Below are 27,715 nucleotides of genomic sequence, written 5' to 3' on the forward strand. Positions count from 1 at the left end.
CTGTATCTCTCCTGAGCGCTCCCTTAATAAATCGCATGTTCCTGAATCCCTGTTTCCAGCTCTGCTTCTGGGAAACCCAACCCAAGACAGGGAGACAACCCTGCAATCAGAGAGGGATAAGAATGTGGTGCTCGAAGTTCCCATCATGGCTCAGTGGAAATGAATCTGACTAGCATCCATGAGGACGTAGGTTCAATCCCTGGCCTCCATCAGTGGGTTACGGATCTGGTGTTGCCATGAGCTGTGGTGTAGGTCACAGGCACTGCTTGGATCCCACATTGCTGTGGCTGTGGTGTAGCCCAGCAGCTACAGTTCCAATTCAACCCCTAGCCGCAGGTGCAGCCCTAAAAAGACAAAAACACAAACAAACAAACAAAAACTGTGATGCTCACTAAGGTCAAGGACCACAGGGCGGCATGGGGTCACAGAGGACGAAGTGACCAGAGTTGGAGACAGGGTCGGAGACGTCACCACAGACAGGTACCACTAGAGTTCAAAGAAGAGAGAAAAAGCAGCCAGGTGGTGGCCACAGCACGTGCAAGCCATGGGGACAGGAGACAGCCTGGGGGTCTGGAGAATCCTACAGAGCTTCAGCAGGTGCCTGGCCACCAAAGAGTTTGGTGGGGTCAGAAAAGAGGGGATACTCTTTTGAATACCCCCTAAAGAGTCTGGGCTTTTCAGCAGGGGAATGACACATATAGAGGTATCCCCAAAAATATCCCTTGGCTGCCACAGCTTGGAGCAGGGCCTGGGAGGCAGCCCCTGCAATGATCAACAACAGGCATGGAAGAAGGAGTGGGGGGATAGGAAGTGAATCCCAGAGGCTTTCAGGACAGGGAGCTGAGTGGTGTTAGCAGCTGCTCTGCAGGGTATGGAGGTGGGAAGGATTCTGGAAGGTGCCAGGCAGACCAAATGCCAGAGAAAATGTCAGGATGGGGCTGGGTGACCACGTGCTGTCAGGTGTGGGGAGAGAGGAGGGTGCAACAAGCTGTGCAGGGCAGGGGTCAGCATCCCCCATGCTGGCCACAGGGCAGCCACAGCCAGGCCATCCTGAGCAGGAGGCCTGGGTGAAGGTGGGTGCTGATGAGAGTGGGTGGCACAGCTGGCCCAGTGCCAGCCATCAGCAGCCTAGGAGCTGCTCCCACAGAAGGGGCGGGTGCAAGGCCCTGGGAGGGACTCGCCTTCTCTCTCTTCTATTCATGGGCACCAGAGTAAAAACTACACAGGATTACCGCTGGGGACAGAGGAGGCAGGCACGATGGGCGGGTGCAGAGCGGCCACGCCAGGGCAGGGAGGAGGGGGCTACCCTCACCAAGTGGGGGATGGGTGGTGGTCATTGCCATGGAAACTCACGCTTGGATGGGCAGAACCTGACCTCTACCCAGACACTGCCCTTATCTCAAACCTGCTCTGCCTGAATTCCTTAATTCTCCAGGACGTCTGCTGGGCACTCACTCCCTGCTGGAAGCACAGGCAGGTGGGCTGAGACTCTGTGCTCAAGGCATCGGGGACTGGGGGGAGAGGTGGCTAAGAGCTGGGAGGGGCCCCACGGGGGGGTCAGGAAAGGGGCCTGGAGAGGGGAGAGGGGCAAGAGAAGCAGTGAGAGTGGAGCTCTGCAGGAGGGGGTGCTTCCACATGCAGGCCAAGGACTTGGGGGTGGTGCAGGGAGATACTTGGTCTTTGTCCCCGTGATCTACTCACCTGCCACTTCTCTTGGATGCTGTCATCTTTCTGCCTCGAGCTCCCTTCCCGACTGACAGTCCTTGATGCAGGGGCCCCTTCCTCCCTGTGTTTGCTGAATGGATGAACATGAACCATGGGTCCCTTTGTAGCCATGCGGCAGGTGCAACTGGGGAGGCCAGGGATCCAGGCAAGAGATGCTGAGGATGAGAACGGACAGGCATTTGGAGGGAGAGCTGCCAGGCTTCCAGGAGCTGCTAGAGAGATGGGTCAGGGCCAAGGTCAGAGTCATGGGCCCGCACCCTGGCAGGGTCCCAGGCTGTCTCCCTGCCCATTTCACACTTAGCACTAGGAAATACATTTGGCATCTATTCAAATGGCTTCCAGCCAGGGCCTGACCTCTCTGACCCCCAGACAGAGCAGCCCACCCACCTGCTCTTGCCACCCACCATGTGACCCATGGGACCTTCCCCAGGTCACGACTCTGCAGCCGGGGGCTCCCACATTCCTGGCTGCACTGGCGTTGGCCGGCAGCCCCAATTCCTTTGGGAAAGGGCCGGCAGGAGGCTCCCACGGTGGGACTTTATCCCTCCCTCCCCTCCCCCACTTTGGGGGCTGGGCTGGGTCAGGGCAGCCTCCTCCCCCGCAGCCTGCATCTCATCACTACCCACGCTGTCTGTCTGCCAATTACTGAACATGTCTACAATCGCAGCCCCCTTCCCTCACACCTCCTCCTCCCATGCCTCCCTCTGTCCCCTCACAGAGACCCTGGATGGAAGAGGGGAGGGGGACAGGGCACCCACTGACGGTGCAGGCCAGAGCTGCTGCTGTGTAGGCGAGGATGGATGGGAAGGAGAGTGTCCAGGAAGGTTAGAAGGAGAACTGATGACTTCCAGGGGCTGGGCTCCAGGATGACTCCAGGTGTCCAGCTCAGGGGTCCTTTCTGTTGGAACAGGGAGGGGGAAGACACAGTGTGGAGGGAAGCCAGGTCAGGTACCCTGGAGGAGCTGGGTGTCCCATTTGTCCATTGCCTCTTCCCAGCAGGGGTGGAGGGGCAGTGGGGCTGCGTGTGCTCAGCGTGGGCCTCTAGGGCTAGGTCAGGAGGCCAGTCCTACACACCATTCCACTGGTGTCTAGGATTCCCGCAGGATCCACAGGGAAGTGCCAATCAGTGGTCCCAGGGGCCTCGCTCCTCCCAGATAAGGGGGAAGGGGAGCAGGTCAGAGGTCATGAGGGTGAGATGCCTCCCATCAGCCACCCCTTGTTCCTCCAGCCTGGCAAACCACCGCCTACCCTTTCTGCTTCGGGTCCCTGTGTCCCCATCCTTTTCCTTCTCCCCTCGATCTCTCCAGGCCGCCTGTGCACCAGCCCTCTCTCTCTCCTCCTCAAACCTCCTTCTCTATTCCCCATAATCAGGAAGAGCCTCGATTACCCATTGCCAGGTGGGTGGCTCTCCCAGGAGGGGATGGGAGATGGCCACCCTCCCTGGAATGAGCTGATGGCTCCGAATACTGGGGAAATGAAGACTCCCACCCTCAAAAAAGGTTCTCATAATGAAACAAAGTGAAGGTTCATAACCTGCCCTACCTGGTTTGTCTAAAGCTGGAGAGAAGAGAACTCACTGGCCAAAGTTAAGACTGTGGCAATGAGGAGATCCCTCCCCAAAAGGGTCTGTGTGGTACGGAAAGAAAGCCGGGAGGTTTATGGTGAAAACCGAGGAAGAGTCAGTGAAGGAGATGAGGAGGGTGTAGTAAGAGGAGCAGAAGGACCCCGGGTGGGGGTGGGGAGAGGTGCCAGCTGAGACCAGGGAAGAGACTCAGAGAAGCCACAGGACTTGATTTATGACCAAGGAAGAGGGCAGTGGGGCCCTCGGCCTGGACCTAGTGGGGCTGAAACAGGGAGAAGGTGGTGAGGAGAGGGGACAGTGTCTATGGCAGGAAGGTGGGGGAGGACAAAGGCAGAGGATGAATGAGTCCAGAGAAGGTCCAGAGAAGGCTGGAAGAGCTGAGCCTGTTTCAAGGTGAGGGGAAGGAGCCAGAGAGAGGGAGGCCAGGCCCCTAAAGGGATGGGACCCAGGCCCAAGTGGGAGGATGGAAGGAGGAGGAGGATGAGAAGACGTGGGAAGCTGAGAGCCTGCAGGTGCAATGGAGGAGGAGGAGGGGCTTCTTGTGCTGAAGGGTGAGGTTCTCTCTCGGGATCTGGGGCGAGGATGGAGGGATGTGTAGCCGGCGCCACGGAGAAGTGCAGGTTTGAGGAAGGGCTGCAGGGAAGGGGCCCTGGAGAGACTGGACCACAGAGTGTGTGGTGGCTGCCAGGCCCCAATGACTTCCCACTGAGCACAGCCCTCCATGGCTGCAGGCTGGGTGCCAAACCTCAGCTTATCAGGCTTATCCAGGGCTGTGTGCAGATCTGGGGAGGGAGAGGAGGGACCTGAGGGCATAAGGATTGGGTGCTCCCCCACCCAGGTCCCCGAGGAGAACAAATTTAGAATTGGCAGAAACATGACAGCACCTTCAAAAATTATCTGAAATAAGTGTAAATTATTAAACATGGCTCTGCTATTCGCTTTGTGTCACTCTAAAAGAAAAAAAAAAGCACACATTTTCAGGGTGAGAGTAAAGAAAAAAACAAAGGGAAATATGAATGTTAGGGAACACCTTAACTGATGCTGGCATTTCTGTGGCCCTTTCTACCCAGCCGGTGTCATCAGCCTGCGCACCTGCCCAGCTTGTCTCTCTCTATGGTTGCAAACATGTCTCACTATTCTTCAGTTTTTGACGTCTTGACCAAAGTTGGCTGTGGTTTCTTTCTTAGTAATTGTGATTATTTAAGTACAGTCTATTGTCATTTTCCATCAGGGAACTGAGGCTATCCAAGGAGTTAAGAGATGGTACAGATTTTTCCAGAATCATTAACACCTGGCACTAAAATCAAGTGACTGACACCATTCCAAGCCAGGGGTCACTTACGGAGTTGAAGGTAAACGCTGAGTAATACAGCCTATCAACAAAACAAAACAAAACAAAAAAGCACATGTTTTGTGCAAACCATAGGATTGTTAAGAGTCCTGGTAATCAGAAATATCTAGCGTTTTGTGTTTGCCAGTTTCTACCGCAAAAAAGCCAATCTTGGAGAAGCTAACATGTTTACCAGGATTATGCCTTGTAAATCTTTTTCTTCTTTCTTTCTTTTTTGTCTTTTCAGGGCCACACCCACGGCATATGGAGGTTTCCAGGCTAGGGGTCTAAGGAGAGCTACAGCTGCCAGCCTACGCCAGAGCCACAGCAACACAGGATCCAAGCTGAGTCTGCGACCTACACCACAGCTCACGGCAACGCCGGATCCTTAACGCACTGAGCAAGGCCACGGATCGAACACGCAGCCTCATGGTTCCTAGTCAGATTCGTTTCCACTGCACTAAGACGGGAACTCCTCTTTCTTTTTTTCTTTCAGCCACACCTGCAGCATATGGATATGGAAATTTCTGGGTTAGTGGTTGAATCAGAGCAGATGCAGGCCTATGATACAGCCATGGCAACACCGGATCATCAAACCCACATCCTCACGGGCACTATGTTGGGTTCTTAACCCACTGAGCCACAGTGGAAACTCCACATCTTTTTCTGATGGTGTATTTTTGGAGTTGTTGGAGATCAGAGTAAGAACTAAAGGAGACGAAATCTTTTGATCAGTGAAGAGGAGTGATGATTTCTACAAAATGTGCAAATTCTAAATAAACTGCTGAGAAAAATAAAAACCGAAATGTCGCAGGGGTTGTAATACTATCTCCCCAGCTTTAAAAAAGAAAAAAGTACTGAACCCCAGTGTTGGGTCCATGGAGACTCCTGGTGTTGTTCCCTTTCTTGCAGTGTGTGCTTAGAAGTTTCCATAATAAATTTTTTTCTAATTTAAGAAAAAAAAAAAAAAGAAGGAAAGGATGGAACAATTGACAATAGATACCGGTTGTTCCTCTTTTTCCTTCTCATTTTGGAAGCTTTACTCTATGTTGCCTTCCACTAGTGACCTTCCCTTTTCTGGTTTTCATAATAATTTAAAAAAACCTTTCTATTACATGTCGACAAGGCACCAATCAATTCCTCCCATCCAGGGTCTCTTTTTCCTTCTTCCTTCTCTCCAACCCAATAAGAGCTATTACAAATGCTTTTGCTGGCCCTTTTCTGCCTCCTTAACTCCTTTTGCCAAGATAATTTAGTAATTTCAGTTGTAGGCTAGCAATAGGTTTTATGGCATCTCTTTAAAAAAAGAAAAACTTATTTAGAAAAAAAACCAAAACTTAGTGAGTGGTTCCATTACAAATTCCATCTCATCACCATTATCCATTTGGGGCTTACTACACATAAACTGGTGAGTTCTTGGCCACAACGGATGGCTTCCTCTTCACCTCCCTTGTCTCCAAACAGACTCCATTTTTACTGATTAGATCCCATTCTCAGGCATTTTCCATGTTTTCCAGGGGGTCCAGGAAGATTCTGGACTTCTGTAAGTCTTCTATTTGGCATCTGTGAAGGGCACCTTGGCTGGCACAGGATGCTTTTCTCTTTTCTAACTTTGCGAATGAGATGTGTGGTTTCAGTCTGGTCTCTTGTTCTCTCATTTGGGAAGCTCTTAAGAGTTTTCCTTTTAATCATGGAATTCAGGAATCTTCCCAGGCTATGCCTAGATGTCTGGTTTTTTCCATCATTCTTGCCTGGAACTCCACGAGCCCTTTCAAACCCAAGTCTTTCTTCAAACCACGGAAAATTTCTTTCTCGTTTTAAAATTATGGCTTCTCTTCCGTGTGTTGCTTTTTTCCTTCTAGGCTTGTATTATTCCCATCTGATGTCTTCTGGGTCTCTCTCCTCCTAGGCTCTTGGTTTTCCCTGCGTGGTTTCTGATCGAGATTTTTGCTTTGGGTTTTGCGTTCTCTCCTCCATTTGGTTTCCCAGGTCTCCAGCTTTTCCTCCAACCCATCTTTATTTATTTATTTATTCATTCATTGTCTTTTTGTCTTTTTAGGGCCACATGTGGCACGTGGAAGTTCCTAGGCTAGGGGTCGAATAGAAGCTGTAGCTGCCAGCCTACACCACAGCCACAGCAACGCCAGATCTGAGCCACATCTGCAACCTACACCACAGCTAAGGCAACACCAGATCCTTAACCCACTGAGTGAGGCCAGGGATCAAACCTGAAACCTCATGGTTCCTAGTCGGATTCATTTCCCCTGCACCATGAAGGGAACTCCCTTCAATCCATTTTAAATTTAAAACCACGCTTCCTAGTTCAGGGAAGTATTTTCTTTCACATCTGATTTTTTTTTTTTTTTTTTGCTTTTTAGGGCCACACTCGAGAAATATGGAGGCTCCCAGGCTAGGGGTCGAATCGGAGCTATAGCCACCAGCCCACGCCACAGCCACAGCAATGCCAGATCTGAGTCGTGTCTGTGACTTACACCACAGTTCATGGCAACACCAACACCTGGCCTGCTGAGCAAGGTCAGGGATCGAACCTGTGTCCTCGTGGATACTAGTCAGATTCGTTTCTGCTGGGCCACAACGGGAATCCCTCCTCCCATGGTTCTGAGTGAACTGCAGATACACCTGGTGGCTTGTTTCCTTTAGGTGGCTCTTGTTTTCCCTTTGTTGTCCCAATCCCCCCGAACTTCAATATAAATGTAAGTTCTATATTTCCCCCCACTTTACAGAGATAGAACTGGTAGACAAAAACTGTATACTTGAGGTGTACGACGTGACTTTGGATACATGTATACATTGTGAAATGATGACCAAAATCAAGCTAATTAACACGACCATGACTTCACATGGTCTTTGGCTGTTGGAGGTGGTGAGAACACTTAAGGGCAACTCTTTTAGTGAATTCCAAGTATATACCACAGTATTCTTCATTATAACTACACTGTTGTACATTCCATCTCCAGAATGTATTCATCCTGCGTAACAAACTTGGTGCTATTCCACCACCATCTTCCCACTGCCCCCCAGCCCATGGCAACCACCGCTCTATTCTCTGCTTTGCCTAGTTCAACTTTTTTTACACTCCACATATAAGTGAGGTCATACAGTATTTGTCTTTCTCTGCCTGGGTTATGTCACTTAGCAGAATACCCGCCAGGTTCAACCAAGTCTCAAAAGGCAGGATTTCCTTCTTTTTAAAGGTTGAGTAATATTCTATGGTATGAATAGACTATACCTTCTTTTTTTTCTTCTGTCTTTTTAGGGCCGCACCTGTGGCACATGGAGGTTCCCAGGCTAGGGGCTGAATGTGGAGCTGCAGCTGCTGGCCTACACCACAGCCACAGCAATGCCAGATCCTTAACCCACTGAACAAGGCCAGGGATCAAACCCATGTCCTCATGGATATAAGTCGGGTTTGTTATCGAGGAGCCACGACGGGAACTCCCCAGAACACATCTTTATTCATTCATCTGAAATGGTTCCAAGCATCTTTTCTGACCACAATGGAATGAAACTAGAAAGCAGTAACAGTCAGAAAACAAAAAGTCACAAATTCGTGGAAATTGAATGACACACTCACTCTTGAACAACCATTGGGTCAAACAGGAAACCAAAACGGAATTTTTTAAAAAGTATCTTGAGACAACAAAAATGAAAACACAACATACTCAAGTGGACAGGATGCAGCAAAAGCAGAAATAAGAAGGAAGTTTATCCTCGTGCCTTGTTGCAGTTCTGATCACCCCTGTGGCTCAACAGATAGGCTGGCTGAGGGAGTGCTCTGTGCCGCCATCTCCCAGGGACAGAGTGCGGGGTTAGGGGTAGGGGATTCTGCAGGTCCTGCCAGGACCGCTCAAGGCTGCTGACCTCTGCTCTCTGGTGGATCCCTGCACCAAGCCCTCACCTTGAACAGAGCAGACCTGATTCTCACCCAAGGCTCAATCTGCTGTGGGTCCTTACGTTCCGGCCTGGAGGGAGCCAGCGCGCCCAGTGCAGAGGCCCTGCCCACCCAGCCAGGCCTGGCTGCCGGCTGCCCTTCAAGATCTGCTGTAGTAGCACATTTGGAATTGGGAAGGAGGCTGGGCCTCCTCCAGGAGGTTTAATTAAAGAGAGGGTCTCAGGTTTCAGGGATGCTGAAGAGATGAAGTCGATCAATCATCTTGTGCGGGGTTATAAAAATACATCAGCAAAAAAGAAAAAAAAGCAACCGAGTGGAATTGAATAAAATGCCCCACTCAGCCTATGACGGAACAGGCAGAATGTGTGAACACTGAGCACTATGGAAGGAGGTTTGGGTTGGGCTGAGCACCTCTGGGGTCTCTGATGACCAGGTTTTGTGAGAAAAGGAAAGGATCTCAAGGGCTCTCAGTTCTGTCTCGGGCTCAAGACGCTGTATGTACCGAAAGAGTTTTCCAAGCCTTTGGAAGCAGGGCGCTGATGAAACATGCAAGAGGAAGGGGATTTCTTTTTTCTTTTTCTTTTTTGGTCTTTTTAGAGCCGCACTCACGGCATATGGAAGTTCCCAGGCTGGGGATCAAATCAGAGCTGTAGCTACAGGCCTACCCCACAGGCACAGCCACACCAGATCAAAGCCGCCTCTGTGACCTACACCACAGCTCATGGCAACACTGGATCCTTAACCCACTGAGTGGGGCCAGGGATCGAACCCGAGTCCTCATGGCTACCAGCTGGGTTCATTACCACTGACTCACAAGGGGAACTCCGAAAGGGGATTTCTTTAAAACACCTGCAACGGTTACAGACCATATTCAGATGCCACTAGGCCACAGGAAGTTGTAATAGATGATTCTTCTCATCCTGCAGGTGCTCAGTGGGTCCAACTGATAGCCTTGTTTCCAAATCCGAATTGATCTTTTTAATTTAAAATTTCTTTAGCACATGGTAAGCATCCCAGGAATTTCTTCTCAAGAGCTTCAGAGTGAAACTATGGACATTTTCTTTGTCTTTAAAAGCCAAAAAAGATCATCATCTGAGAGGAATTATGAACCTATCAAAGCCACTTGGGACAGAGTGGATAACTTATGCCAAAAAAACAATTCCTAAGGACGTTAAAGTTGAAAAGTATTTTTTTTCAGGAGGGGGAAAAAAGCTTCTGAAATAAAATAAAATAAAATGACAGCAATTTGGATTATGTGTTTCTCCTACTGGGTCAGAAGAAAAATATTCAATTACCATCTATTATAAAGGATAGGTTTCTGGATTATCAGATTTAAATGGACACTTTCCTAGAAAGAATCACGACCAAGCGAAACAAAGTTCTGAACTGCCCCATTCAGATAGAATAAAATGAGGAAGAGAAACGGCCAAACATGTGTAAGACGCATGCAGACTGGAAGCGGTCTGCACCCCACAGTTCAGAGCATGTTTCTGAAACTCAGAAAGCACCACTTCTGCAGGGATTGCATCAGCCTACTCCATCCTGGTGGCTCGTTGATTTGATGTGGTCTTCACCACCCTGCTCCTTGGTCTCAGCTATTAGACATGGCAGTGCATGCAGCTCATTTTCTACCCTTTGTGGCCTAGAAACCCACTTTTTCTGCCTTATTGTGAGACAGTCCCAGCTCTGATGGCTGTTGAATGGGACAAAGCACAACGGGGAGCACTTCCTGAGTCCTTACTCTTTCCAGCTGCTGAGAACACCCTAAACTCATTAGTTCATTCAGTCGCCAAGCAACCCTTAGGGATGGGATCATTAACCTCACTTCTAGGGTGAGTAAAGGGAGGCTCAGAGAGGTTGAGTGATTTGTCCAACATCACACAGCAAGTAAGACTCAAATCCAGAGCCTCCAGCACCAAAGCCAGTGTCATTAACCAAACAGGTGAACTGCATTCTGGATGGATTCGTCTGTGTTCTGAGATTAAAATGATGCCCTCCTAGAAAGAAGGCACTCCATCCTCTGGCCAACTCAACTGATAACCAGCTATCTATAAGAGCAATCCAGCACTGGCCCATACCAGAAGAACCACCCAACTGACCCACAGAACTATTATTATTATTATTATTGTATTTTTTAATTTATTTTTTTAGGGCCACGCATGCAGCATACGGAAGTTCTTAGGCTAGGGGTCAAATCGGAGCTACAGCTACTGGCCTATGCCACAGCCACAGCAATTCGGGATTTGAGCCACATCTGCGACCTACACCACAGCTCATGGCAACACCGGATCCCTGACCCACTGAGCAAGGCCAGGGATGGAACCTGCATCCTCATGGTTACTAGTCAGATTCATTTCTGCTGTGCCACAACGGGAACTCCCAAATGTAGAATCTTATATTCAGAATTCTGACATGGCAACAGTGGCTTTCCAATAATGCATACTGCTTTTTTTTGGGGGGGGGGGCGTAGTTTAAGTGCTATAAATTAGAAGAAACAGAATTATGGCGGTCCTTTTAGTTCTAGCTAATAAAAGTGTAGATAATGGTGTTAAAAAAATGATGCATTGTTTCTTTAATCTCATCTCTAAGAACTTTTCACTTCGGAAAGTGCAAATGTGTTTTATATATGTTTCAATATGATTAGACATTTGCACGTAGTTCTACAGCTCCCTGCTGAGTAGGGCTAGCTGCAGAATGTCTTCTCTGTGCTGGATGACATAAAGAACATACATTAGAGTGAAATATTGTACAGCAGTTCCTCTGTCATTAAAAAATAAATTATCGGGAGTTCCCATTGTGGCACAGCAGAAATGAATTCGACTAGTATCCATGAGGATGTGGGTTCGGTCCCTGGCCTTGCTCAGTGGGTCAGGGATCCGGCCTTGCCGTGAGCTGTGGTGTAGGCCACAGAGGTGGCTCAATTCCGGCATTGCTGTGGCCATGGCCTAGGCTGGCAGCTATAGGTATGATCTGATCCGACCCTAGCCTGGGAACTTCCATACGCTGCAGGTGTAGCCCTAAAAAAGTAAAAATATTAATTAAAAAATAGGCGTTCCCATCATGCCATGGAGGAAACAAATCCAACTAGGAATGATGAGGTTGCGGGTTTGATCCCTGGCCTTTCTTAGTGGGTTAAGGATGAGGCATTGCCATGACCTGTGGTGTAGGTTGCAGATGCGGCTCGGATTTGGTATTGCTGTGGCTGTGGCATAGGCTGGCAGCTACAGCTCCGATTCTACCCCTAGCCTGGGAACCTCCATATGCTGTGGGTGTAGCTCTAGAAGTACAAAAGACAAAAGTAAGTAAGTAAATAAATAAATTGTCCCATTCCCACTGTGGCTCAGTGAATCTGACTAGTATCCACGAGGACATAGGTTTGATCCCTAGCCCCACTCAGTGGGTTAAGGATCGGGCATTGCCTTGAGCTGTGGTGTAGGTTGCAGACTCGGCTTGGATCTGGCATTGCTGTGGCTGTGGCACAGACTGGCAGCTACAGCTCCGATTCTACCCCTAGCCTGGGAACTTCCATATGCTATGGGTGTGGTTCTAAAATTAAAAAGGAAAAAAAGAAAGAAAGAAAGAAAGAAAATTGTCCTGGCTAAGCAAAATATGGTATGTTTCTATAATGGAATACTACACAGTAATTAAAAAGAAAATAGTACCAACTCTTGTAGTAACCTAGATGAATCCCCAAAGTCTTATGCTGAGTAAAATAAGGCAGACACAAAAGAATATGTAGTGTATGAAATTCTAGAAAAGGCAAACCTGACATATTAGTTTGCTAGCACTGCCATAGGCTGGGAGGCTTCAACAATGGAACTTTATTTTCTCACAGTTTTGGGGGCTAGAAGTCCAAGATCAAGGTGTGGGCATGGTTGGTTTCTTCTGAGGCCTCTCTCCTTGGCTTCTAGATGGCCATCTTCCCTGTGTCCTCATGTGGTCTTCTCTCCATGCATGTGTATAGCTGTGCCCTTAATCCCTTCTCACAAGGGCACCAGTGACACCGGAATAGGGCCCACCCGTATGACCTCATTTTACCTTCATCACCTCTTTAAAGGTCCCACCTCCAAAGAGAGCCACATTCTGAGGTGCTAGGGTTAGCACATCAACATATGAATTTGGGGAGAACATAGTTTAGCCCATTAACACCTAACCTATGGTGAAAATACCTCAAGAGTGGTTGCCTCTTGAAGGAGTGGTTGGTGGGGACTGACCGGGAAGAGCCATAGTTAACATTCTGGGGTTGGGAGTGAAAAGCATACAGTAACAGCAGTAACTGCATTTGTGTTTGTCAAACTCACTGGAATCTTACAAGTTTTAAGACTTATTCATTTCATTGTATCTCCATTTCACCCCCAAAGAAAACCAGAAACAGATATTGATTGATGTCTAGCTAAAGATACACAAGCACAGTGTTTAGGGGAGAAATGTAGTGATTTGTCCACAGACTCTGACTGATGAGAGAATAGATGGAAAAATACAGCAGCATGCTAACAACTGCAGAATCTGGCTGGTGGTGCTTTTATGTTTGATGTTCACTGCACAATTCTTTCAATTTTTTGGTATGTTTGAAATTTTTCATCACAAAATGCTGGGGAAAAAATACTTTAAAAGTAAAATTTCCAGGAGTTCCCATCGTGGCGCAGTGGTTAATGAATCCAACTAGGAACCATGAGGTTGGGGGTTCGATCCTTGGCCTCACTCAGTGGGTTAAGGATCCAATGTTGCTGTAAGCTGTGGTGTAGGTCACAGAGGAGGCTCGGATCCCACGTTGCTGTGACTGTGGTGTAGGCTGGCAGCTGCAGCTCTGATTAGACCCCTAGCCTGGGAACCTCCATATGCCGTGGGTGCGGCCCTAGAAAAGACAAAAAGACAAAATAAATAAATAAAATAAAATTTCCAGGAGGTCCTGTCATGGCTCAGTGAGTGGTTAACTAACCCGACTAGTATCCATGAGGACTGGAGTTCGATCCCTGGCCCCGCTCAGTGGGTTCAGGATCTGGCATTGCTGTGAGCTGTTGTGTAGGTCGCAAATGCAGCTTAGATCCGGTGTTGCTGTGGCTGTGGTGTAGGCTGGCAGCTGTAGCTCCAATTCGACCCCTAGCCTGGGAACCTCCATGTGGGTGTGTCCCTAAATAGACAAGAGACAAAAAAAAATAAAAAATAAAAATAAAATTTCCACTTGAAAACGTTAGCCAGACATTTCTCATAAAGCTTGTCCACTGCTAGATCAAGGTCCACTTGTGGAGGGAACCACCACGACCCTATGGCAATCATTTGTGGGTTAGTGCCCCCGTAATGGTTTGGCCCCAGTATGCCTATGTCCGAGGAGGAAGGATAGGAAGACAATCTAGGGAGGGTTCTAAGGAGTTCCAGGGACTACCAGGGTGTCCAGTCCCTGTGTTCAAGGAAGCCGAGGTGCAGAGCTGTTGAAGCATGGCTGTGTAGAACTCAAAGAGACTGAGCTGTGGTGGAGTATTTAGGCTGGTGGGGGTCCTGGGGTAGGGATGTCAATGATGTGGCGTTCGCACACACAGTAGGCCCATAAGTGCCGAATAAATATTCGAATGACAGTGGACGGGGCCTTCGAAGGTGTAGCCCCCAGGAGATGATGAAGCTGCCTGTCCGGTGGGGAAAGCTTGCCTCTGCTGGGGCCCACCTTGGGCCTGGCCTGAGATACCTTGAGAAATGGGCCCAGGAGAGGCTGCCTGGCCTCTAGGTTCCTGGACAGCCCGGGTGAGGGCTCCTTGCCACATTCTTAGGAGAGAGCACATCCAAAACAATTTCTTTTTCTAAAAACTCGGCGTTAACGGGTTCCAGATGTCCGTTTGTTATATAATGGGGTTTGTTTTAATAGCATCAACTTCCAGATGTGCAGCCTGGAATCAAGAAGCCCACTGGCCCCCTGAGGACACTGTGAGCCAAGCTGAGGGCGGCCTGGGGGAGAGAGTCAGACTTACGTGTGGGACCAGGCACAGGAGAGGAGCTGGCAGGGCCTTCTGGCTGCCCACTGGGCCACTCACCTGCCCAGCAGCTGCCCTCAACTGGGAGTGGGATAGCGAGGGCGATCCACCTCCTACTGGTCAGCCCTGGCCAGCCTGAGGAAGGGCTCCCAGGCGACGATCATGGGAAGGCAGCGTGAGGGCGCGTGTGCTTGGGAATCCAAGGTGCACAAGTGCTGCTGGGTGACCTTGGCTAGGTCTCTCACCCTTGCTGAGCCCCGCTGTCCTTGGAGGTGAAGTGGATTCACACCATCCCATCACGAAGGGTCACTGTGAACTGTGAAGTGAGGCAAAGGGCACAGAGCGGCCAGTGGGAAGCCTTGGACCTTTTGGCTTTTGGTTAGAGTGGAAGGGTCCCCCAGGGCCCCCACCAAGCCAGCAAGCCTTTGGGCAGCAGAGGCGACGGTTTCCCTGGAACGCTGGAAAAGTGCCATCAGTGGAGCACTCCCCACCTTCCCTGGCGGCTTGTTCCTTGTTCCGTGGCCCTGCAGCTCCAATAGACAGAACACGCTTCCCTTTGTGGAGCCAAAGGCGGCCTCTGCGTGACCTCTAAGGTCCATCCCTGGAGTCCTGCCCAGCATGTCCACTCCATCTTCTACATGAAGGCCCTCAGGTGTGGGAGCACAGCAACCAAGCCCCTGGTCCTTTTAGCATCCCGGGGATTAAGGTTAAGGTGCCCTGAGGAGGGATGTTCAAGACCCTGAACAAAAAAGACCACAGGACCTTGATGTCGCCCCAGGAGACAGTCATGCCCTTAAGACAGGAATGGTTAGGACCACAAAGAAGATAACCAGCCCCAAATTAACTCATAAAAATAATGCAAGTCCAGGAGTTCCCATCGTGGCGCAGTGGTTAACGAATCCAGCTAGGAACCATGAGGTTGCGGGTTCGATCCCTGGCCTTGCTCAGTGGGTTAAGGATCCGGCGTTGCCATGAGCTGTGGTGTAGGTCGCAGACGTGGCTCAGATCCTGCATTGCTGTAGCTCTGGCGTAGGCCGGTGGCTACAGCTCTGATTAGACCCCTAGCCTGGGAACCTCCATATGCCGTGGGAGCAGCTCCGGAAAAGACAAAAAGACAAAATAAATAAATAAATAAATAAATAATGCAAGTCCAACCAATTTTCTATAAATGCAGGAGAGGGGGACAATATAAAGTTGACATGGAAAATAAGTGGAGATTAGCTATTGTTACAGACTGAATGTTTGTGTCCCACTTCCACCCCAATTTCAAGTGTCGAAATCCTGTCCCCTGTGTGATGGTGTGAGGTGGGGACTTTGGGAGATGATGGGAACGGAGGTCAGAGCCCTCACATGCAGGATCAGCGCCCTCATGGAAGGTCCCCCAGGGAGCTCCTTTGTCCTCTTTCTGCTTTGGGAGGAAAGACTGAGAAGTTGGCAGACTGCCTGCCTGGAGGAGGGCCCCCACCAGAACCGGACCACGCCGCCACCCAGCCTCCAGAACTGAGAGAAATAAACGTCTGCTGTTGGAGCCACCTGGTCCAAGGTACTTTGTTACAGCAGCCCCAAGGGACCGAGACAATGGGGACATCCCCGCGTATAAAAAACAGTAAAGGAAGCCTTACCTGCCCAGCTGTTAGGACATATGGTAAAACGCTAACACTTTAAACGGCACGGTACCAGCACCAGAATAGCAAAGAGATGAATGGCAGAGAAAACTGAAAGTCCAGAAATAGACCCGTCAAATGAAGGTGAAATGCGGTGAAGAAGTGCATTTCAAACTCAAGCAATAAAGCATGTTCACTGGTGACCTTTAGGGTGAAGGGGAGACAGTGAGAGAGGTGTTGATTTTTCATTTTGTATCTTTCAGGATTGTTTGAATTTTCCAATCTTATAATGCACTTTTTACTTCTTTTTTTAAAAATGTTTATAACCTTTAAAGCTTGAATTACATGGTCTGAGAAGAAAAAAATTCAGTGGTGGTAAAATACTGAATTTTACCATCTTAGCCTTTAAATTTGCCATCTTAATTTAACTTTTTTTTTCTTTCTTTCTGGCCCTGCCTGCATCATGTGGAAGTTTCCAGAGCCAGGAACTGAACCCGAGCCACAGCAGTGACCAGAGCCACAGCAAAGATAACGCTGGATCGTTCACCCACTAGGCCAGCAGGGAACTCCCCATCTTAACCATTTTTCTTCTTTTTTTTTTTTTTTTTTGGTCTTTTTGTCTTTTTAGGGTTGCACTGGTGGCATATGGAGGTTCCCAGGCTAGGAGTCTAATTGGAGCTGCAGCTGCTGGCCTATGCCACAGCCACAGCAATGCCAGATCCGAGCCGCGTCTGCAACCTACACCACAGCTCAGGGCAAAGACGTCTTCTCCAGAAGTCCTTTCTTCTTGAAAACCTGACCCTGACCCCCATTAGAAACGAATTCCCGGACCCGACCCTCAGCCCCAGGTGCACACCATCCTACCTTGTCGTCTCTGTGACCTGATGGCTGCAGGGCCCTCATACACCTGGAATCACACAGGACTGGTCCTTCCCTGACCAGCTCCCTTCACGGGCATGATGTCCTCGAGGTCCCCTGGTGTGGTGCCGCTGTGGGGACGTCCTTCCTTTGGGAGGCGGACAGCTCCTGTGTTATGGAGACGCCTGTCATCCCTCGTCCATCAAGCACACCTGGGGCGCCTGGCTGGGGACTAACGCTGTGGCACCAGAGCGCAGGCATCCGGGCCCCTCCCCGTCTGCGGGATGGAAAGGAAGCTCTCACTTCGAGGCCCCACCACCTCCCACACCCTCTCCCACACGCATTCATTTCTGGGAGTTGTGAGAACAGGCCTCCTGGTGGGTGTGAGGCGTGGGGAGAGAACAAAAATCAGCCCGTCACCCCCACAATCAGCCGCAGCCCCCACAATCAGCCGCAGCCCCCGCGGCGCCAGCCGGGCGGCCCTGGGCGCTCGCCTCTGGGAGGGCGGGATGCGGTCCCCACTGAGCCCAAGCCGGCATCCCAGAGGGACGACCTGCGCCGGTGTCCCCGGGACCGTGAGCCCCATTCCTGTCGGGCACCAGCGAAAAGACCGCGCTTTTGGGCCGAGCGCCCAGGCCCGGCGCAGCAAGGTGATGGCGGCCGGGGGCGCGCGCATGCGTGTTCCTATTTTTAAAATGTCAACATAATTTTATGTCAGTGTATGTTATCTAGAGATTTCGATTCCTTTTGGATTTTCTCTTTTGTCCATCTCTGCATTAAAGAGAATTATAATAAGAGTTATAAAGCTAATAATAATGATATATAACAAACTAGTGAGCCCAGGGAAGGGCTCTCACTTCTACTGCACACATTTTCAGGATGTTGGGACTACTCTACCTCCTCCTCCTCTTTTTTCATTTATTTATTTATTTATGCTTTTTTTAGGGCCGCACCCATGGCATATGGAGGTTCCCAGGCTAGGGGTCCAATTGGAGCCACAGCTGGCAGCCTACGCCACAGCCACTCCAGATCCAGTGGAGTCTGCGACCTACACCACAGCTCACAGCAACTCGTATCCTTAACTCACTTAGCGAGGCCAGGGATCGAACCCGCAATCTCATGGTTCCTAGTCGATTCGGGTTTCTGCTGCGCCACAACAGCAGGTCCCTCCTCCTCTTTTTTTAAAATTAAAAAAAAAAATTTTTTTTTTAAGTTTTTAGATGCAAGTATGACTAAAAATCGAGAAGAGGGGAAATGAATTATGAACAAGATAAACAAACCAGTGCAGAAATGATGGATTACTCACCAAACGAGACTAGACAACTGGCTAACAAGTTGGAAAAAATAGATTTCTACCTTACACCAAAATAAACCTCAGATGGTTCACAGATTTAAATGTTAGCCGTTAATCCTAATTCATGTATAATTTTAGGATAGGAAATAATTTTCTAAGATGCATGAAATGAACAGATGGCTGGATTAGACAACAAAAATATGTATGGTTTCTTTCCATCAAAACAAAATAAAATAAAGGCCAAACTGAAAAAAAAAGGGGGGGGGGACAAGATAGCTGTGTAACAAAGAATTGAGAATTTCAAAATATAAAGAGCTCTTTAAAAAATTCCTGCCCATAATTTTTAAAAATCTAAGCCAAGAATAGACAGAATCTGACCACAGTGAAACCTGAGTTTCCTAGGGTGGCTGGAGGTGGGGATGGCGTGGCTGAGCCAGAAGATTCCAAATAGGAAGGGGGAGAACCCTGTGGGCCTCTCCAGGACCAGGTTGGGTGCCCTCCATGTGGCAGGGGTTTCCCAGTCTCCCTGGCACACACAGTCCTATCAGGTGCCAGCTTCTTCTCCAGCCCAGACTGACACACACCTGCCCTGACGGGCGCATCTGACATTTCCCCATTCCTTCACACACTTTGGGCACTTCCCATTTCCATGACTTTTGCAAATGCTGATCCCTGTCTGGCTCACGTGTCTCTCATTTCCACTGGAAAAAAATCCAACTGCTCCTTGAAGTCAGCTCAGTATCCCCACTTCTACAAAATCACCTTGGATCCACCCAGCCTCCCAAGGATCTCCCTTCAGGCTCCTGCAGCACAGACTCATCATTCCATCCACCGAATTGCACTTTTCTGCTTACCTGTCATGGTCCCCCTGTAAGGTGATGGGCTTCTCTAGATAGGGGTCTCCCTGGGCTCCTGCTCCCCTGCTCTTGGTCTGCCACAGGGCAGATATTCAACTAATACTCCAGGAATAGATGAATCATACCAAGGGTGGCAGAGCAGAGCACTTGACCTGACATGCCCACACGAGGCTAGTCAAGCTTCAAGGTCAGTCATTTCCTAAAACAGAACAGTTTTATTAACAATAGGGACACAAATCCTTTGACTATTATGTAATTATACATAATAAAATACATTGGAAGAGAGGTGCCAAATTAGAGTTAGAGCAAAAGAAAAACGCACGAGAGGGCAGTGGTAGCTGAATGCACTTGGACTCCTGGAAGCCACTGCTGAGTCTGGCAATGATGGCCTCATACCAGTCATGCTGCCAGGTACATCCTTGCCCTTGAGATACCTATGTGGGGAGAAAGAGCTATGAAAATGACGTTCCCAAATTTTCTGGTGACACAGGAAGGACGTGCAATTTGGGTCCGCAGGATGATTACAGCTCTCGGGGCAGATATGGGGGACCATGTGTTGCAACAGCGTGTGCTACAGTAACTGGGACCCGAGCCCACAAGGGCAGAGGTGTCTGTGTTTGTTTGTTTGGTTTGGTTGGTTGGTTGGTTGTTTTTCATGGCATATGGAAGTTTCCAGGTTAGGGGTCTAATAGAAGGCATGGCTGCTGGCCTATACAGCAGCCACAACAATGCCAGATCCTTAACCCGCCGAGCAAGGCCATGGATCAAACCTGCTCCTCATGGATCCTAGTTGGGTTTGTAACCTGCTGAGCCACTTCGGGAACGCCACAAGACCAGAGGTTTTTGTCTATTTGCTCACTGCTGTATGTCCAGCATCTAAACTAGCATCTGGCACATAGCAGACCTTCAATTAATTATCTATTGACTGAAAGACTGGAGACAGTCCTGGCACAGTGTCTGGAGATGGTTCTGAGCTCTGGTGGCTCTCCCGGAGCTGAATCCTCCTGAATTAGAACACAGGGCTGTTTCTGCTGGAGGCTCAGCCTGCAGAGGGCCCAGTTTGGAGAGAGCAGAGGGCAGGCTGGGCCTGGGGAGCAGGAAGGAGGGGGAGGCACCTTCAGAGCATGATGAGGGGGCTCAGAGGGGCACCAGGCCTCTGTGGGCTGCGGCAAGGACCCCAAGAGTGGGAGGGCAGAGGGGGGAAGGAGCTCAGAGGTGGCAGCTTCCGGGACTAGGCCTGGGTTCTGCCTTCCTCTCTGGGCCAGAGCAATGGGAGCCAGCATGGTGCTCTGCCAGCCGCACCAGGCCTGGAGATCATGCTACAGGGAGGGTGGTTTGCCTCCAGGCTCTGAGCACTATAATAAGAGCTTAGATTTAGCGCTCACAAAGTTAGGTACATCTCAAAGTCACCCTGCTGGTGAGAGTCACAACTTCAAGTCATTCTAATTCGAGAGCCTGACCTTTTTTTTCACTCTGCAGGGGGAGAAAAAAAGCAAGGCCACTGGCATGAGGCGGGCGTGGAGCCCAAGGCCAGGGCCAAGCTTCAGTCTGGGTCAGTGTAGTACCAGGCCTGGGGGCAGAGGCGAGGCCAGACCAGGGCCGGGGGTCAGAGTGGCTCTCTGGGCCCTGTGCAGCCTGCCAGAGACAGTGTCCCAGGGCTGGTGCAGGGCCTGCTGGCAGCCCCACTCCCAACCCCCCCCACCCTGGCCCCGCCTGGCCTTCCTCCCTGGGGCAGGGAATGGGCCTGGCCCTTATCCTGGAGTTGCTGCAGCTGCTCCCGAAGCCCTGTTCCCAGCACACAAAGGCGCTTTCTTTCCAAGCATGAGGTCCTGATTGCATGTTGCCCTGAATCCAAAAGCTCCTATGAAGGAAGTGGTTCCCCCCAGGGTGTGTGTGTGTGTACGAGCACATGCACGCTGGGTGCGCGTGATCTGGTTTGTCACGATGGTCAGACCCTCTCCCACCCACCCTGGGTTTGGCTTGGCCTTTCTCAATCTGCATCCTTTGTGTGCGTGTGCATGCGCATACGTGTTTGTGTGGCTCCGTATGCATGAACATGTCTGCTCTCGTCTCTGCAGCCTTGGTATATGTACTGGTGCCTATTTCTGTATACACAGCACACGCCTCTGCATTCGTCTAGGAACAACCTGGCCCCTTTCAGCTCTGGGAGGAAGACAGGTTAGAACAGCTTGGCTTGGCCTATACATATTTTCCCAAAGTTCCCTGGATCCCAGCCGAACTCTTTATAAAAAGACTTGTGGGGAATAGCCTAACAGGAAGTTGGGGACCCTGCCGAGGGGGCTAAGGACCCCCGCTCCATGCTCCAAGAGGAAATGGAAGTGCCAATCCGCTGAGCTTCAGCCAGACAGGGGTCCCTGAGTCCTGAGGCTGAACTCAGTCTGCGGACCCTCCACCCCCAGGGAGAGGGCCACGGCATTTCAGGGTCTCATGCCCAGGGTGGCAGAGCTGGCAGGGACCACAGGAATCCCACCGAGCACAGGGAAGGAGAGACGCACAGGGAAGGCGAGACCCACAGGGGTGCCCCAGGCCATTTAGGAACTGAGTCCCTTCTGGGCATCCTGCTACCCCGGTGACCCTTCTGTGGATGAGGCCGAGTCCAGCCACCTTCAGGGAGGTGGGCGTGCCCCCCTCTCTCCCAGGCTCGCGGGCCTGGCTGCACCTCCCTCTTGGCCTGCAGAGAGCCCAAAGCCTCTCTGAGCACCCACCTGACTTGGGCTGCAGGGCCCTCGTCTCCCGGGCTCACAAAGCACCAAAGCTTTCTGCACTGCTCTCCCCCCATGACTGGGGGCTCCGGCCTCTCAAGGCGCAGGGGCCTTGGGGGTCCTGGGTGTTGAAAAGCGGGTTGTCCAATGGGGCAAGAAGATCATACCTGAGTGAAGCTCAAGGCACCTGTGGCAGCCACTCTTACTGTCTGTCCATGGAGACATGTGGCTGCTGCTGCCATAGTCACATCAGAGGGCAAGGCCATGGGCCCCCAGGGAGGACCCCAGACATTTGCGGGGTGGACTGGATTCCAGAAGCTCCTGGGCTGGGATCAGACAGGCTGGCTCCTTTGGCCTAATCCTCATGGTTCCCATCAACCTCCCCTCCTCATCCCCTCAGGAATCTTCTAGATGCAGGGAGGGACAGTACTGGGAAGCTTTGCTCTCACCTGTCAGGTGGTTTCCAGGCCAGGGGCTGCTTTTGCTACTCAAAAGCCAGGCAGAGATTCTTGCCTTTTCTTTTTCTGCTTGTTGTCCTGTCTCCTCCTGAGAGGTGTGCACAGACCCGCTGACTGGCTGAGCACGAAAGGGAGAACGAAGGGCACAGAGAATAACCGCGAACCAAAAAGCACAAGGGCAGATTTGAAGAACGCGGTGCCCCACAGCTGACTCGGCAGAGGCAGTTCCGCTTTGGATGGATGTTTATGGATGTTTAATCTCCTAACTCCTAAAACTCCTCAAAAGGCCTGGGGCGGCTGGGCCAGTGGCATCGGGCAGTGGAAGGTGGCCGCCGCTCCTGGGGCCTGTTTGGGGTGCTGGGTTGTGCACTGAGAGAGCTGTTGGAGGAGGCCCCAAACCTTCCCCGGCCCCTGGTTCATGGGGCGGGGGCTGCCTCGCCAACTCTCCCCGAATGACTGGGGAAAGGAAGGAGGTGGCCGAGCAAGAGCTCTTGTTCACGGGCTGCCGGCTGCCAGCGCTCCCCGTCTCTCTCAGACACACCCACGCTAGGAGGACCCGGTTGAGGGCCGTGCCCGGTGTACCCGCATCTTGCTTCCTGATGGGGAAGTCCGACAACAGGACACTGCGGTGAGAGTGGGAGGGTCTTCCAACCAGAGGTCCCCGGGGTTGGGGGCTTCCCTCAGGCCTCTATAACCCACCTGACAGGTCTGCACATCCTGCCCAGGCCTGGCTGAAGGCACTCGCTGGGGCTTTGGCAGCCCCTCTGGCTCTTTGCCAGCTTGGAAAGTTTGGGATCTATGAATGGAAAAGCCTGGACCAGAGCTGGAGCGGGGATGGGGGTGTGTGTGTGTGTGTGGAAGCAGTGTCTAGTTCTCCTGGTTTGGCTTCCTCTTGGTCAGGGCTTGGAAGGAGGCTTAACACCGACACAGTCTAGTCGCTGCCCGCCCCCTCTGCCTGGACCCCTCCCCCACTCACACATGCTGGGTGGCCACAGGTGACATTACTCACTCTTTGTAAGCCCCTGAAGAGTCTCGGGAACCCTCATGTGCTGGGGACAGAGAAGGGTGAGGCTCAAGTGTCAACACAGCAGGTCCCCACACCCAGCCAGGACCCTAGCTCCCGGGCCTAGGGAGGAGACTGAGATTTTGCTCAGCTGCTTCAGTCCTGGGGGTCGGGGGTGGCAGGGGCAGGCATCTGATGTTAGCCAGTGCCCAGTGTCGCCCCCACGTGGGACTACACTGCCTCCCTGGACATTCCAGGAGAACTCACCCCTTTGGGGGCCGCTAGCCACCAGCACTGCACGGACCTGCACTCCAGAGCTTTGCCTAGTGTTCTGCTTTGCGAGCCAGCTGAATACCCCCCTGGGGGACAGGAGAGTCACCTCCCTTAAAATGCTTCTTGATTTTGTTTTCTCACATCACCTGCTGGCTGTACCGGGGACCTGACAACGCCCACGGCTCTGCGGTCACTCAAGTCACAGACTTGTTCCCAGTGCCCTGGATTCAGCCTGCCCCCTGGATGTGTCTGCTTCCTGGATTTTGTGAAAATTTGACTTCATTGCATACATTTAAGAATCTGGGGATTTTACATAAATATCTGAATTTTCATCCTCTGTTGAAAGAAAAAATCAGGGTGGAATTCCCATTGTGGCTCAGTGGTAACGAACATGACTAGTATCCATGAGAAAGTGGGTTCAATCCCTGGCTTTGCTCAGTGGGTTAAGGATCTGGCACTGCTGCGAGCTGTGGTGTTAAGTCGCAGATGTGGCTCAGATCCAGCATTGCTATGGCCGTGGTGTAGGCCGGCAGCTACAGCTCCAATTTGACCCCTAACCTGGAAACTTCTATATGTTGTGGGTGTGGCCTTAAAACAAACAAAAAAAAAACAAAAAAAAGGAAAAAAAAATCAGGGCATTGGGTAATACAGAGCCCACATTCCTGTGTGGCATCGACTGGCTAGAGCAGGGAGCAGCTGCACATTTTAGGCAAGGCAAGAGGTTCCTAGTTGCCATGTCTCAAACCTGCCTTAAGTCTTAGATCTTAAATGTGTTGCCTTAAATCTAGCCTGTGCCACTCATGTATGTCACCTGCCTCACCACTGCTATATATTGAAAAAAAAAAGGGCCCATGAGCCACTGAGGTCTCCCCAGAGAGACAGGTTCCTGTGACTTAGTTCCCTTTGGGTCTGGCCATTCAGGTCAGGACAAATGCCCCCGGTGCTCCATTTTGCCATCACTGTGAAGAACACCCAGGACAGTTCTCTTCACCCACCAGTCGTTCCCCCCAAAAGCACAGAGGTGAGTATGGCTTGATTTGCTCTAGACACACCCTTGGCACATCTTTAAAACTCGTCCTACAATTTTGCCCACTAGCGTTGATGTCAGACTTCAGCTGTCGAGGTTTCCTTCCCTGAAACCTGGGGCACTCCCTGCCTCCCATGTCCCACACTCCTGCCATCGGCCACGGCTGCTCAGAGGCCAACAGCAGCTCCACCGCTCCTGCTCCCAGATCCCCCAGCACGGTCCACGCTGGCAGGAGACTGGGATGCAGGGCAGCCATCCATTCAGTGTCTCCCGTCTGTCTGCCTGGTGCTGAGTCAGGAGAGGGCAACATCCAGCAGATCCAGTAGTTCTGTTGGGCTGTCCTGCCTGCAACTAGACTCCGAGGTCCCCCACAGCAGGGTGGTGCCTGATGGGATCTGTGTCCCAGAGCGCAGCCCAGACTGGCACACAGCAGGAGGGACTGGAAGTCCCCAGGCAGTGTCCCAAAGGCCCAGTGCCTTTGGGAGGCCAGTTCACCAGCACTCCATCAAATGGGGGTCGAGCTGGCCACAGGTCTGAGCCTGATGAGGTGTGCCGGCTGCTCGTAGGTACAGCGTGGGAGGGTGTGTGATCGGAACTCACGTGTCCCCACATAGACTCGGTCCCAGCGCTCTCTCTTGTTTCCTCTGAACTTGGCTTCCAGGATGTGGCTGCCAGTCGGCCTTGGCCGGGGCCCCCTCACCCCGGGGTGGAGGGGCTCCCAGCCACTCAGCCCCCACACCTGGCCTTCCTGTTGCCTGAGCTCCAGGAGGGACCGTGACCCATGCTGGCTTACCCGTCAGGCCCACCTTCTGCCCGCCCAGCACGGAGCCAGCCCAGAGCCCCTGACTGAGCATCATCTCCAAGGCCCCTTCCTAAGGCCCAGGGGGCGGGTGTTAACCTCCTGGTCCTTAAACCCACGTCATGAGTCTCCCTCTGCTGACTCCTCCGAACACTCCTTTCTCCAAAACTTGCCTCTTTATTGCTCGCAGCGTCACATCTGTCCTCTGGCTCCCTTCTTCTTTGCCCCAAACAGGACATGGGGCGGAGAGGGCAGGGCAGGGGGCTCCAAATTTTCCTCTGACGTGAAAGGATGCCCTGGGGGTTTGAAGCCCAAAGTTCCGGGCTTCTTTGAGGTCTGTTTTATCTCAGAAGTAGATGTCACTCTTTTAGGCTCGTGTATGGTTCGTATTTACACAAAACTATGTTTGAATGAACACACAAATATTTTAAATGACTCAGTGTTTGTGCTGAATCTGAGAATACAATGGATGCTCTTGGGCAGGGGTCTGCAAAACTTTTTCTGTAAAGGGCCAGAGAGCAAATATTTTCAGCTTTACAGGCCACGGTGGCTCTGGAACAGCCATTCAGCCCCGCTGTTGTGGGGCAGATGCAGCCGCAGACAATACATAAAGGGACGTGGCTAGGCTCTAATAAAACTGTTCGTGGCCTCTGAAATCTGAATTTGGTATGGTTTTCACGGGTTGTGAAATATCATTCTTTGGACTTTTCCATTATTAAAAAATGTAAAAGCTCTCTTGGCTTATGGGCTGTACACTCCAGGACAGCATGTGGGGCTCGTGGGCTTGGAGTCAGACTCACCTCTAAATTCCTGTGCTTCCACTCAGTCACTGTGTCACTGAAAGAGGTGACAGCCACCTGGGCCTCGTCCTGGTCTGGAGAACACATTTGGGAAGAGATCCTGTTTGTGGAGGCCGGGCATAGGGGTCTGCAGAGCGGGCGCCGGGAGGCGGCGCCAGGGACCGTGAAGGGGGCATGGGGCTGGGCCGTGCTGGTGGAGGGAGGTCCCAGCCAGAACTGCCACCTCCCCCTTTCTGGCAGTTCCTCAGCACCCAGGACGACAATCCTCAGCACCCTAGGAGGAGAGGTGAGCAGTTTTAGCACGAAAAAGCTGGGTCAGAACTCTCAGTTGGGGTTTCTAGTTCACTTCCAGACCCTTACTTAAGCCTTGGGCTGAACGGAGGCTCTGGCCTTTGGAGCTGACGCCGTTTGCAAGTTGTCCCTCTCCTCTGTCTTGGGGGACTTCCTGTCCACTCCCCCAGGCCCTTCTAGCTGAGCAGTTACCCAACCCCCGCCATCCTCCTCTCCCACCTTCTCAGATTCCCTTTCCTCTTGGCCCCCGGCTGAGGAGTCTGAGCACCTAGACTGCCCCTCGGCTTGCACAGCAGGATGGGAAAGAAATACCTTCTTCTCTGGGCTACCAGGCTCCTCTGGCCTCAGGGCCACTGCTATAACCCGGGGGGCAGCAATGGCTAGAAGAGCCCCATTCCCCTTCCTCATCATCTGTTTACTGCTGTTTCACAAAGCTGAGAGGGGCAGCCTACTCTAGGCATCAGACCAGAGACCCACCCTGACTCCATTATTGGAGTTCATGGCTCTGGAAGCAGTCCTGCTGGGTCCCCAAATCCCAGCCCTGCCATTTATCTGCTGGGTGACCTGGGTATTATTTAGCCTCTTTGGGTCTCTGTTTTCTCATCTCTAAAATGGGTCTAACCTCAGTCATTGTGGGGATTGGGAATATGGCCATAAAGCAAAGAGGACAAGCCGCACTCAAGGACATTCCTAGGAAATGTGTGTTATTACCTTAAGGAACCAGAGAAGACAGGATGCTGGAACTTAAAAATCTGGATAAGCCAAAAAATTGTTGTATAATTATGTATCCAATGTTGCATGGAATATACTAATACCAAGAATATGAACTTATCGGAAGTTAAAATTTAACTGGGTGTCTTTTTTCTCTTTAATCTGGCAACCCTGCCCTGAGGGAGGCCTCACAGATCCAAGAGTTGCCCTGTCCCCCAGCCCCACAACAGCCTCCTGTCTCTGTAGCTCCCTCTGACCAATGCGCCTGCGTGAAAGGTCCCTGCTTTCCTGCAGGTAGGGTCATGGGGAGAGAGCCAGTCAGAAGACCTGTTTTGGCAATGCTCTGAGTCCAACCCCAGATCCACTCTGTACTTGCCTCAGGGTTTGGAGCGAGGTCTTCCTCACCCTTGATTCCTCGCCTCATCCCTGACTGGACTACCTCTTCCTTCCAGGACTGGCAATGCTCACCTCACCAGCTGTTTAGAAGGAGTCAAGAAATAAGAC

General features: G+C 51.2%; 1 protein-coding gene across 1 annotated transcript; it reads right to left on the reverse strand.

Moving 5' to 3' along the window:
• Positions 1-27,687, reverse strand: LOC146395314 (uncharacterized). Its single transcript, XM_085003952.1, has 11 exons — positions 27,588-27,687; positions 26,210-26,483; positions 25,583-25,809; positions 22,299-22,425; positions 21,853-21,970; positions 19,449-19,560; positions 19,124-19,325; positions 16,982-17,252; positions 2,484-2,623; positions 1,702-1,880; positions 1-344 (listed from the first exon to the last, which is right to left on the reverse strand). The coding sequence occupies exons 3-7, from the start codon at positions 25,646-25,648 to the stop codon at positions 19,302-19,304; spliced, it is 447 nt and encodes a 148-aa protein (XP_084860078.1). The 5' UTR covers positions 25,649-25,809; positions 26,210-26,483; positions 27,588-27,687; the 3' UTR covers positions 1-344; positions 1,702-1,880; positions 2,484-2,623; positions 16,982-17,252; positions 19,124-19,301.
• Between the last annotated feature and the right edge of the window lie 28 nt (positions 27,688-27,715).

The sequence above is a fragment of the Sus scrofa genome, chromosome 17 (genome assembly GCF_054392235.1).
Source record: "Sus scrofa isolate SSC_HxYL_T2T_F1_AM1 chromosome 17, Sscrofa_HxYL_maternal_Yorkshire_Landrace_v2.0, whole genome shotgun sequence".
Classification (NCBI taxonomy): Eukaryota; Metazoa; Chordata; class Mammalia; order Artiodactyla; family Suidae; genus Sus; species Sus scrofa.